Genomic DNA, 13809 nt, shown 5'->3' on the forward strand with positions numbered 1-13809 from the left:
ATTTAAGTTTAACTACTATAGAGTGCAGATTGCTGAAATTCCACAAGTGTGAGCAGATCAGCATAGTTTTACAGGCTACTGGGGAATAGATTTGGCTTATGGAGCAGGGGATGAGAGGAAGATGGATATGAATGGAATCTTTTTGGAGAACTGAAATTAGAGGATCAAAGATTTTATTTTGACTTCACATTTATTATACTCCTGTTGTTTTTTCTAAATTTTGAATATTCTAAGTGACTACTAATCTCAAAAAAGAATGAATAACAATAATAAGTATCATCATCACCATCATCATCATAACCCAACGGTGAGTTATGTTAGAATTCGTTAAGCATGAATTATATCTACTTCTCAAAAGATCTGAAGCTATATTGAGTAGTCCTTTGCATATATGGAAATTAGGTTTGTGATGGGCAAGTGACAATAGAAATTTTCCAAAATTTGACAAATGAAGTTAATTTGTAGTTTTTAAAGAAACAGTCATTCTTTTTTTTTTCTTTTTGGTCACACCGGCAATACACAAGGATTACCCCTGGCTCATGCACTCAGGAATTACTCCTGGTGATGCTCAGGGGACCATATGGAATGCTGGGAATTGAACCTGAGTTGGCCGCGTGCAAAGCAAATGCCCTACCACTATGCTATCACTCCAGCCCCAGAAACAGTCATTCTTTGTCCAGATAGTTCAGTAGGTACAATCTTACCTTGCAAGCAACACTACATGGTCCCCCAAACACCACCAGGATCACTCTGAGCACAGAGCCAGAAGCTTGAGTATCACCCTGAGTGTGGCTCAAACACCTTCCCCTTCTCTTTCCCTTACCCCACCTTCTTGCAAAAGAAAAAAAAAATTGCCATTCTTACCAGAGAAGATCTGGGGTGCTCTGTGCTGCCTTTCTCTTCAGAAGATCTAACATAGGCTGCCTTTTCTCTGGCCTTTTGGCTAGTGAAGGAGACAAAAAGTAATTCCAAGTTATCTTCACAAAGACTAGCTCCTATAATTTCCAGCTGGGAGTTTGATACAAATATGAAGAAATTCATCCTGTGTCTCCTTGTTCATATAAATAACCAAAAACCCTATTTTAAAGCATGTTCCTAAGCCCTGGAGATACCTGATTAAAATTTTGAGGGGCACAAAAACTATTCCCCCAACAAAAGTCCTTTATATATAATGTAGGGGGAAAAATCTAAAAAAAAATCTAGAACTGCTGTGAGTCACAACCCTATAACTGAAAGCGAGGGTGAGAAGAATTTTGCAACTGTTAAAGCTTTCTAAATGTGCAATTAACAAAAAAGAAACCAAAACCTAATAAGTAATGAATCCAAGGTTTTTCTGTCAGCACGTGCCCATGTTGTATTTCCTGGGTGAAAAGCAGTTGCAAGTAAAAGGTTTAAGAAGTCCTATTCTAGAACACTTTCTTATAAATGTGATGCTGAGAGTTGGCAAGAAAAAAATTGAGAGGTTCAGCTGGCCAATACAACAATTAGAACTTATATCTGAATTTGTTGTCTCCAAATCTAAGCATGTCCTCCACTGTATCATGCATCTTCGATTTAAGGGCTCTGAGGCCTAACTTAAGCACACCATGGATTCATGAACACACATTTATTTAACCAGCAGTTGAAATTGCTGATTAAATCAAATCAATGTTCTAAAATGCTGTCTCCTCTAGCCATACTACCTACCTTAGTTAAACAAGATACTGTTATTTTCTAAGTTGTAAAATCAGTGCAAAGGTTCCTCTATATCTGTTTCTGTTACTCCACTTCTCCTGTTAATGTTATATAGACACTAGTACAATGATCATGAACAGACAAGTTAACATTGTTTCTTTTGTTGTTGTTTTGTTTGTTTGTTTTTTAGGGTTTTTTTTTTTTGCCTTTTGGGTCACACCCAGCAATGCACAGGGGTTACTTCTGGCTCATTCACTTGGGAATTACTCCTGGAAGTGTTCGGGGGACCATACGGGATGCTGGGAATCAAACCAGAGTTGGCCTCATGCACGGCAAACGCCCTTCCCGCTGTGCTATCGTTCCAGCTCCAACATCATTAAAATATTACTAACAGAATAGCAGGTACTGTTAAAATGTCACCACTTTTCTAATGTTCTTTCTTGGGGGAAGTGTCTAGAACCTTTATTTTTGCCATAGCACTTATCAGAATTTATAAGGAGTTATAAATCAATATTACCTGAAAATCAGGCAAAAGGAGTCATTTTTATCTATAGTGAAAGACATAATTAGACTTTTTGTGGGGGGGACTAGGATAGCAGATAAGTAACATGAATCATAGCGATGCACACATAAAACTTTCATAATTTTTCATAATTAAATTTTACTTTATAAATGGTGATTATTTCCCAAATGTAGGCCATATTTAATGCTCTTGCTTAAACATGAATGAAATACTTTTACTCACAAGATATTTCTGCACATGTAGCACCTGTTTTTGTATATCTTTCCATCAGCACCACGTACAGGGTCATTTTCTCTAGTGCACAAGAGTTGATCATTCCTCAAGTACGCCTGAAAGTTACTGCATTCATCCTGGAAAATGAGAAAGGAGAAGTGAGCATGGTTTTCCCTTCTTGGCTTGGTGGCATTCCCACATTTGGTTTTAGGAAGTCTTCTCTTGGATTCTGGGCTCACACTCATTGGCCTTATCCTGGCATTGAAGGCCAGTGAAGATGCAAGCTAACACGCCCATCTCCTGCTTGGCTCTGAGCCTCTCTGCGCTGGGCCGAGAAATGTAGGGAACAAACAACACATGGTATAGTCTCACTCTTCCTTTCCATCTTTCTTCACCACAGCCCCACCCCCGATTTTTCCACAGAAAGTATACTTTGGACAATCTTATAGGAACCTAACTACAAGTCATATGATCATTCTCATAAAATTGAACAAAAACATCTTGGCAGCTTTCAAAAGCAAAGAGAAAAGGTAGCATCATGCATATACACTACTGATTTACTGACATTGAGAACACTATTTGAAGACAGAAACATGATATCAAGAGACCAGGATATAGCACAGTGATTAGGACACATAGGCATGCACCAGACGTGGTTAGATTTCTAGCACCCCAGGATTCCTCAGCTATTACCAGATGCAACCCCTGAAGACCTCCAGCATCATAGGGTGCAACCAGCATTATTTGATCATCCTTGGGTCCTTTAACTGAACCGCTAGACAGGTTGACTGAGAATCTCCAGTGGAATCCCTGTACTTCCAGATCACTACTGGGGAGTTACCTTCCCCCCACCCCCAAAACACACACCAAAAAAGAAAACTCAAGGAGAGAAGTGAAGACTTTGAGCTGGTTTAAATCAACTGAGTAAATTCAGTGTCAACACGCTATTTGAAGTTTCATCTCACAATTAAAAGTTACAGAGATAAACAGGCAGATGAGTTGGTAAGGAACTTTATCCTCTGATCTTCAACCTACGTTTTTCCCAAAGAGGAGAAACTAAATCAATAATTGACACACTGTAGGATAATTCTCTATAGAGTAAAGAAAAAAGTGAGGGACTAGAGAGATAGAACAGTGTGAAAGGTCCTTGCCTTTCTTGTAAGGGACCCAGACTTCATCTCTGGCACTACATAAGGTCCCCCAAGCCATGCCAGGAGCTAATCTGAGTCCAGTGAGGTGTAAGATCTGAGTCCACCAGGTAGGGTTCCAAAACCAAAATAAAATGAAATAAAATATGAAAGCTAGAAAAATCATAACTCTGAGGGAAAATTTTTCTCAAATCAGTTTTTTAAATAAAAATTTATCATATTTACTGTCCAAAATCTAAAGGAGAAGGAAAAACACTTAGGATGAGAAGTAACACAATTATTCTGACAACTTTAAGACCTTTGCAAAAAAAAAAAAAAGATATAACCTTTGCATCATTTGTTGGTTTGGCTCTTTGTTTTTCTTCATCATTCTGTTTTCTTTCACTGGCTTCTCGCTCACTGCAAAATAAATGTCGATAGTATAATTTCTCAGATATTATTGAGCCTCGAATCAAGCATTTTTTAAATTTTCAGCATTAGCAAATCTAACTTTGTTTATCTAAAAATACATTATTTTCCCTGTTTTATTGTGAGAATTTTCATAAAATATTTATGGCAATTTATCAACTTTCAAGCATTCAATTTCAATATCATTCAGAATTTAGGATTCTTAATAGAAGTTTATGAAGTTTATGATTCTCATCTATAGAGTTGTTTTACCTTCCCTTCCTTCCTTTTTTTTTAATTAATGGACCACTAAGTTCTCCATCACTGATTAAGTTATAGGTCTCTAGCTTACAAAGATTTAAAAACTATAGAGAGGAATCCCAACCAAAATATTATTGCACAGTCATCTTTCCCCTTAAATTGTTGACGGGGGAATTGCAAAATGAACTGGGCTGGCCCTGAATACTGCTGATAAATCTATCTCTAAGAGTCTATGATTGATTGGTCCCCACAAAATAGCTCTTCTACTCCAGATGCTCCAGGTATGATTATAATTATATCACCAAAACAAACATTTCTTAGGAGAGTGTCTTAAAAACTTACAGTGATCTTCTAAAATGCAGAGCTATAAACCATATATACTATATCTTTAGCACTTGATACCTAATTATTAGATTAAGAGGGAATATTTTCTGGCAAACGTGTATAAATATCAAACTTATTAGTAAACTTTTTCACGTACAAAATGCTCTGACACATGGCACATTTGTTAACATGCATCTTTCCATATGGACCTCGAACAGGGTCATTTTCTCTGGTGCAGATAAGTCTTCCATCCCTCACTTGGCTCCGGAATTCATGACACTGATCCTGTTTTCAAAGAAAAAGCAAAAATTTGACAATGGCAATACGGTTTGAGAAACTTACATAGAACTTGTTGCTGAGGCTTAAATTTAACACTTGAAGGGGAAGTAGTGAAAATAGGTAAAGTTTCAGCAATAGAATATGTTTTCAATCTTTTTAAAAATTTTTTGGTAGTGAGGGGCGATGAGGCCAGCTATAACTTGGGCGTTGCTGCTGGTACTGTTCAGGGAACCATGCAGTGTGAGAAATTAAACTCAGGGCCTCATACATGAAGGACAAATAAATACTCTACCACTGAGCTATGTCTCTTAGACTCTGAATGAGTTTTATGAGCCTTTTATTCTATCTTTGCTCTAGAAGTTGAATTCATCTCTACAGTATCCCTCTCAAGTAATTTCTTTCCTCATCAGAATTTCTTGTCCCATCAGAATTTAATTAGATTTTAATACATGAGATTCTAATACAACTTTCTATTTGACTGACCCTTGACTCCCAGTGACTTTTCATTACTGCATGCATAAAAAATTTCAAATTCAACAAGAACTGCAAACATACAAGCATTTACCTTTGTTTCTTAATAAATAATATTTTTCATATGTCTTACATGCACACTTTGTTGCATGCTCTAAATTAATTTCCTTAAGTCATGGTAAAGAGCCTATAAAATAAACACTATTGATAAGAAAAAATAAGAATGACAATTTTTTTCATTCACTGAAAAATAAGAAACATGAAAATAAGGCAGTGAAATCAAATCTGTCAGATCTTCAATCAGTGAAAATATGAGATATATGCAGACATTTATCCTAAACTTTCTCTAAGCCCAAAAAGCTAAAGTAGAAATAATGGGAACATTGTATTAAAAAACATTTCTAGATACTAGGAGTGTTCTCTATATTTTAAAATATAAGCAGCACCAGAGCTACTTAAGACCTGAAGAATTTTTAAAGTTAAAGTTCTTTGAAACTAAATATCTGGGCAGCATATTAAGTATTTTACAACCTTATTTTCAGAATTTACTGCAATTATTTCTTTCTCTGAAGCCTCAAATACCAAGCCCATATATGTTCGTGATATTATCCATTGACTGCAAACTTTTGCTTTCTGAATGCAATCTCTAGCTCTTCATTTGTATCTGTGTATAGCTAAATCTAGTTTTTCTTTTTTCTTTTTCCTTGATTTTTACCCAGCAATGCACAGTGTTTACTTCTGGCTTATGCACTCAGGAATTACTCCTGGCAGTGCTCTGGGGACCATCTGGGATGCTGGGAATCGAACCCGGGTCAGCCACGTGCAAGACAAATGCCCTACCCGCTGTGCTATCACTCCAGCCCCCTAAATTGAGTTTTTCTTAACTGTAAAACTGGAACAATATCAAACACTGCACAAATTTGAGAGTGCAATGATGATGATACATACACATTAAAAACATTTTTACTGGGCATAAATAATATTGTAACATTCTTCTTGCCATGCATGAAACATGGTGATATATTGTATACTACACAAAGAACACAAAAATGCCAATTTGTTCCTAAAATAAGAATTTCTGGAAGGAGAATTAATAAATATTGAAAATAAAGTAGATAAGCAACATAAACCATTTGAACTTGTAAACATATTTTCTTAAAGCTATTTATCCACACAAAAAAAGTTCAAACAAGTTTTTTTAAATTACAATTACCATCAATATTTAGTTTTTATGTGTTTTAGTATAGAATTCATTAATGGGACATTAATGGGACAACCTTAGCAAAATCCCACTGTCTCACTTATTGGAGTCAATAGAAGGTTAGAAAAGATTATGCTTTGTCAGCCTGTGTGCTGTTAAACAGTAACATTATTTCAAAAAGTTCAAAGACAAATACAAAATGATAGTGAAATGCCAAGAGCCTGGAGCCCCAATATTTTCATACTTGCTTTCAAGTTTGGATTTTGAATATATGTGTTATTTTTTTAACTTTAAAAATGATGGGGGGTGAGGGGGATGCTGGGACCCGTGGTGATGGATGACGGGCACTGGTGGAGGCATGGGCACTTGATCATTGTATAACTGAAACCCAAGCACAAAATTTGTAAGCCTATAACTGTACCTCATGGTGTTTCACTAATAAAAAAAGAAAAAAAAATGAGGTCCAGAGACATAACTCCATGGCTGAGTACATTCTTTGTGTGTGAGAAGCCAGGTTTGACCCCCCCAAACTGCATGATTTCCTGAGCACTACTATGAGTGACCCTAACAGATCAGGTAGGGAGTAAATTTTGAGCACCACCAATAGTATTCAACAATGATTAAAATAAGCTTCAGTCTATACCAACAATAAGTGTGCATCACACTTGCTCTTATCACATTGAATAAAATGTGGTTTCTCTGCAAGGTCTGGCCATGTCTTTCTTGTTAACTATAATATTCAAAATGGCTGAACAAAATAGGAATTCTGTAAACATTTGGTGAATGAATTAAATATAACAAATCTTCCAAAATATTAGCATGTTCAACATATATTACATTGTTTCCTCTGTTTCTCGTGTCATCCTCTTTCTTTTTTTTCTCAGCTGCTTCTCTTTCCCTGGAATAAAAGATGAAGAGAAGTTTCAGTTAAACTAAACAAATTACTAATTACAGAGTGCTTTTTAAAAAAATGTAACTTTCTCAAATTGATGAGCATTTAATATTCAACTTTAATACTCAGAATGAAAAGCCCATTTTTAAAAAAGTACTCACAGTTTTTCCTTACACATGGCACATTTATTGCCATGTGTCTTGCCATTCGGACCGCGGACAGGGTCACTTTCTCGGGTACAGATAAGTTGTCCATTTTTCATTTGACTCCTAAATTCATCACATTCATCCTAAAAAAGGAGGTAAAATACCTTGAAAAATGATCGTTTCCACAGATCTTTAATTGGGCTTGAAAATATGAACATTTTGACTCAAATAATCTCATTGTCGGAGTTAGTAAAACTTTTCAGGTTCTAATTCTCAGTTTTTTTTTAATATGCTGCCTGATAAGAAGGAGGAATTAAAGTTGAAGATGTATTTAAGATCACTGATCATGGAGCTTTTTAATAGAGAGATTAATCTGGGTTTTCTGGGTGGTATATGTAATCTGGGTTATCTGGGTGGTTCATTCTATGAATGAAATAGAAAAGCAAATGAGTAAGTATCAAAATAAGACATCATGGAAAAAATTCAATAAACCATTGCTAATTTTATTTACTTATTTTTATTTATAGAGACCATAACCAGCAATGCTATGGAGGCCATTGGTGCCAGGAATTGAACTCACAGCCTTACACATGCTAGTCATGTACTCTACCACTTGAGCTGAGTCCCCCATCCCATTGCCAATTTTAAAGATGACCATGAGGCAAGCAAGGAAAGAAGGTAACCTGTGGCTGTTAGACAAGACCAAAAAAAAAAATGCATCCCGTTCTATGTCTTCTACAAATAATATTCTTCCTTCTGACATTCTTAGCAAAAATTCAGGACTTCTCTTCAATATGTGTGTTGTTTTTTAACCATTATTGACAGAAATCTCTTAAAGATGCTAAACCGGGGCTGGAGATATCGCACAGTGGGTAGGGCGTTTGCCTTGCACATGGCCTACCTGGGTTTGATTCCCAGCATCCCATATGGTCCCCTGAGCACCGCCAGGAGTAACTCCTGAGTGCAGAGCCAGGAGCAACCCCTGTGCATAGCCAGGTGTGACCCCCCCCCCAAAAAAATGCTAAACCTCATTTTACCTATCTATAAAGTAAAATTTAAAAAATCTATTTACCCTAATTCACCAGAGAGATTTCAATAAGAAACTATTCATGAGTGCTTTGTAAAGTGGGCAATTTCTGCCTAGCATTAAATTTCTACATGGATCAAAATACCAGCAGTGTTAATCATTCTAATGATGGTTTCTGAGGTTTCTGACCTTGTGAGAAAAAAATCATGTTTAATCAAACCGAGACATTCTTTACCTATTTTAATTGATCAAGTATTCAGTTACAGAAAGGCCGTACCTGCTGAAACCTAGTTAATGACTCACCTTTCCTGACGATGAGTCAGTCCCATTTGATCTGTTACTAGAATGTTTATCCTTTTCATTTGCTTCTCTTTGTCTGGAAGAGAAGGTTGGGAATCATCTAGGTGAAACACTTTGAGGCTTGGAAAAAACTTTAGGGTTTACGTATTTTAAATTATCTCCTTCATATAGAACTCTCATCACTTCTCCAAGGTGGACAGTTAACTGTTAGGAAGAAGTAACTTATAACTTATAAGGTAGCTATTCCAGTTAGATCAATTCAAGGAATTATAGTTTCCTTTATTTGTGACCAAATTTTTCTTCCTATAACTTTCATTCTTTAGTTTTAGTTCACATTCTCAAGACAACACAGAACAAGTATGCAGAGTTCATTTTCTTTTCTATATTGAATCCCTCAGATACATACTTTAACATTTTTATTTTAATGCCCTGATTTATAGTACTTGTTCCTGGGAAGTTTTTATGGATACAGTGTTCCAGCACCACCCAATCAAAAGAGGACCCACTTACCTCCCTGACCTTGATCCCAGTCCCTTCTCACTTCTCCCCATCCTCCCCTCAGACCAAGTTCAGCTCTGTAAAACAGTTCTCAGATTCTGCTGACTTTGGGCATTTTTTATTTCATTATTATGCCTCTATATCCCATGTATGAGAGAGCTCATCTGTCCTCCTCTTCTAACTTCACACAGCACAAAATTCTATGAAGGCAGCAAACTGCACTATTCTGTCTTTTCTTATATCTGAGTAGTATCCTGATACACATACACACATACATACACACATATATATGTATATGTACATACACATATATACACCAACCCCATTCTGTCATCTTACTTCTATTATACAATTTTAATAATGTAGAATAAATATGTTATTCTACATTACTATGTAGAATAATAAATAAATAATATCTTTATTCTACATTATTCAGAGAAGCAGGCTCTAGTTTTTGCTCTGAAATCTATTCCATGAGAGAGCATATCTGCTTTATCTCAGCTGTAAATTGAAGCATTTAAACTAGTTATATTTTTCACGTGGTCTATACTTCCATAAGATTTGTAATGTGGTTTTTGTTTTGTTTTTCAGGAAGAAAAGCGAAGAACATATATGTGTGGAGCAGCATTAAATGTTTATTTGTTGTCTGCCAATTAAATGGCATCAATAAGATCATTGTGATATATGCACCAAATGTTATAGCTGTGAGTATTAATCGAAGTCACCTAAAAAATGCTTCTCAATATACAAATGGGAATAACAATGGTTATGCTACTTCAGACAATATGCAACTGAGCTGGGTCATAAATCATTCCAGTTCAGCACCAATCACAAAGGAACACTCTTTGAAATGTACCATCCACGTAAGAAACAGTTCTTTTGAACTGTGTGATAAGCAACCACACCATGTTCCCATCACAAAGTGCCCTCCGAAACTAAGTATGATGAAGTATAAAGAGCAATTACATATCTGGAAGACATTTAAAGCTCAAAGAATTTTGAGGGAAAATAAAGTAGAAATTATTTATTTGATTAGCACTCCTTGTTAGGGCTCCTTGTTCCTTGCAGGAAACAAAATAAAGGTAATTTTTGGAATTAAAAGAAATTTTATGAATGAAAAAATTGAATAGCAATAAGTCTATCTCCTATAAATACCTGGTGAGAAAGTACTTACAGGAGTTCTTTGCACATGGCACACTTATTGTTATATGATTTGCCATTAGCATCACGTACAGGGTCACTCTCCCGAGTACAGCTAAGCTTCCCATCTTTCATGCTTTCACGATACTCAGCACACTGGTCCTGAAAATGAAGACAGCAAGTCTCTATGATTGTGTTTGTTGGTGGTTATATTGTTATTATATTTGTTAATTGATAAGAAAGTTCTTGTCTCCCTCCTCTGTTATCTACACGAAATAAATTTATGTTTATTAAATATAAATGATTTAAAAATCATTTGTAAACTGAGATAAGTTGCTATAACTAGTGTCCTTTTCAATATTCTAAGTAAGAAAACCCACAAACTAGCTTGAATTTAATAGTATTAAATTACAAGGGTAAAATATCTATAATCTACCTATCTTGTATCTGTTCATATAAACAACATACATCTATAGTCTATATGTTTGTATGTATCATGCTCTTTTTAATTGAGATTTTTAATGACTATTTATACAACAGTGACACAATTTAGTATTTGCAACAGAGATCATAAGACTCACATGCATAAAATACTTTTATCTGACTTTTTTTTGCTTTTAAACACTTGTTAAATTGTAACACATAAACACATAACAAATGCAAAAATATTTTAAGTATATACAAATTCAGGCAAACTTTAAAGGTACTCAAGCAGGTTTGGATATATACTTTTGTTACTATGTCATTAACAATCACTCCTTGAGGAAAATGTCTCTCTTTTCTTTTCTACTTTGCTGGAAAATAATTCCCCTACCCCTCAGTTTTTAAGCTTCAAGGCCTGTGACCTGCTATGCTATGATATTTCTTAAAAGTCATAACAGACATCCCAGAGTTTCTTCTTCGCTGTATGCTACTTCAGAATTTCCAATAACAAAACTTCCTGCCTTTACTGGTACCAGTTTCTTCAGTTTCTCCTTTCCATGATCTTTCCTCTCTCTTTTCCTATACATTCCTGTGATATGTGGCTTTTCATGAGTGACTTCCTTCATAATATCTAAGTAAAGTATTTTCCTAAGTTATGTTCCTGGATGACTTTTTATAGAAAATAATATGCTAACTTCTATTGTAGACAGAATAAAGGCGAACGAAGTACTGCAAAAGAGCACAACATTGTACCAAATGCCAAGAATCTTCCTTTTGAGCAAGAGAAAAAGAATTTTTTAAAAAAGGTTCTTAATATGCTGTCTATTATTTGAGAGTGAGAACTATATAGCCCAAAGAAGAAAAGATAGAAAAATGGAAAGACCCGTCACCGTCACTGTCTTCTGTTGCTCATCGATTTGCTCGAGTGGGCCCAGTAACATTGTGAGACTTGTTACTGTGTTTGGCATATCAAACACACCACGGGGAGCCTGCCAGGTTTTGCCGTGTTGGCAAGATACTCTTGGTATCTTGCCAGGCTCTCCAAGAGGGGTGGAGGAATAGAACTCGGGTTGACCATGTCGGCTGTGTGCAAGGCAAATGCCCTACCCGCTGTGCTGTTGCTCCACCCCGTGGAAAGACCATAACTTCTCAAAAGCAATTATTGGGACTGCATCAGATTGAAAGTTCAAAGATGGTCTTACATCCCATTGATCAAAGAAGAGAAACCAGAGAAACAGGGGTATGGCTCAAAGTGGCCAACACATATTTAGTGTCTGCACTAGAACACTGCCCTGAGTTGAAGTCCTAGAACTGCATGAACCCCAGCACCTACAAGCCAAGCTCAACTATTGAGTCATCCATCAGGCCCTCATCTTGGAGCTGAGCATTGCTGAGACTGGCACCCACATATTCTAGCACCAATAAACATGGCTGCTTTTAAAATATAAATAAATAAATAAATAAAAATGAGAAATAGCCGCTCCTCTCTGGAAAGAAAGATGGCGGCCGCACGGGAGCCTTGTGGAAAGCGGGTTTGAGCCGGGCTCGGGGAAGCGGCGGGGACCTCATGGGAAGGGGGGCTTTGTGGGCCGTCCCCCACGCCCCACCGAGGTCGCCAGTTGCCCCCCACAAGCGGCTCTCCGGCACGGCCACGGCCCCGGAGGCACAAGGACTTAGCACAGAGAACCAGCCGCTTGGAGCAGAAAAGCAAATGGACTTGTGTTGATCCGCGCCACCAAGCCTGCCCGGAGGGGGAAGGGCGTTGACCGGCCCGCCCGCTCCTCTCTGGAAAGAAAGATGGCGGCCGCACGGGAGCCTTGTGGAAAGCGGGTTTGAGCCGGGCTCGGGGAAGCGGCGGGGACCTCATGGGAAGGGGGGCTTTGTGGGCCGTCCCCCACGCCCCACCGAGGTCGCCAGCTGCCCCCCACGAGCGGCTCTCCGGCACGGCCACGGCCCCGGAGGCACAAGGACTTAGCACAGAGAACCAGCCGCTTGGAGCAGAAAAGCAAATGGACTTGTGTTGATCCGCGCCACCAAGCCTGCCCGGAGGGGGAAGGGCGTTGACCGGCCCGCCCGCTCCTCTCTGGAAAGAAAGATGGCGGCCGCACGGGAGCCTTGTGGAAAGCGGGTTTGAGCCGGGCTCGGGGAAGCGGCGGGGACCTCATGGGAAGGGGGGCTTTGTGGGCCGTCCCCCACGCCCCACCGAGGTCGCCAGCTGCCCCCCACGAGCGGCTCTCCGGCACGGCCACGGCCCCGGAGGCACAAGGACTTAGCACAGAGAACCAGCCGCTTGGAGCAGAAAAGCAAATGGACTTGTGTTGATCCGCGCCACCAAGCCTGCCCGGAGGGGGAAGGGCGTTGACCGGCCCGCCCTCTCCTCTCTGGAAAGAAAGATGGCGGCCGCACGGGAGCCTTGTGGAAAGCGGGTTTGAGCCGGGCTCGGGGAAGCGGCGGGGACCTCATGGGAAGGGGGGCTTTGTGGGCCGTCCCCCACGCCCCACCGAGGTCGCCAGCTGCCCCCCACGAGCGGCTCTCCGGCACGGCCACGGCCCCGGAGGCACAAGGACTTAGCACAGAGAACCAGCCGCTTGGAGCAGAAAAGCAAATGGACTTGTGTTGATCCGTGCCACCAAGCCTGCCCAGAGGGGGAAGGGCGTTGACCGGCCCGCCCGCTCCTCTCTGGAAAGAAAGATGGCGGCCGCACGGGAGCCTTGTGGAAAGCGGGTTTGAGCCGGGCTCGGGGAAGTGGCGGGGACCTCATGGGAAGGGGGGCTTTGTGGGCCGTCCCCCACGCCCCACCGAGGTCGCCAGCTGCCCCCCATGAGCGGCTCTCCGGCACGGCCACGGCCCCGGAGGCACAAGGACTTAGCACAGAGAACCAGCCGCTTGGAGCAGAAAAGCA

The 13809-nt window shown here is 39.3% G+C and overlaps 1 protein-coding gene across 1 annotated transcript in view; it reads right to left on the bottom strand.

The window, feature by feature from the left end:
- The window catches only part of SPINK5 (serine peptidase inhibitor Kazal type 5), an 86859-nt gene that overhangs the window by 12984 nt on the left and 60066 nt on the right, over positions 1-13809 (bottom strand). Inside the window, exons 21-28 of the mRNA XM_056124737.1 lie at positions 10519-10646; positions 8850-8922; positions 7535-7662; positions 7319-7379; positions 4688-4815; positions 3885-3957; positions 2479-2547; positions 865-1008 (exon numbers count right to left, since the gene is read on the bottom strand). Coding sequence (XP_055980712.1) covers positions 865-1008; positions 2479-2547; positions 3885-3957; positions 4688-4815; positions 7319-7379; positions 7535-7662; positions 8850-8922; positions 10519-10646 — 804 coding nt within the window. The remainder of the gene's footprint in view (positions 1-864; positions 1009-2478; positions 2548-3884; positions 3958-4687; positions 4816-7318; positions 7380-7534; positions 7663-8849; positions 8923-10518; positions 10647-13809) is intronic.

The sequence above is a fragment of the Sorex fumeus genome, unplaced genomic scaffold (assembly GCF_029834395.1).
Source record: "Sorex fumeus unplaced genomic scaffold, SorFum_2.1 ptg000051l, whole genome shotgun sequence".
NCBI classification, from domain to species: Eukaryota; Metazoa; Chordata; class Mammalia; order Eulipotyphla; family Soricidae; genus Sorex; species Sorex fumeus.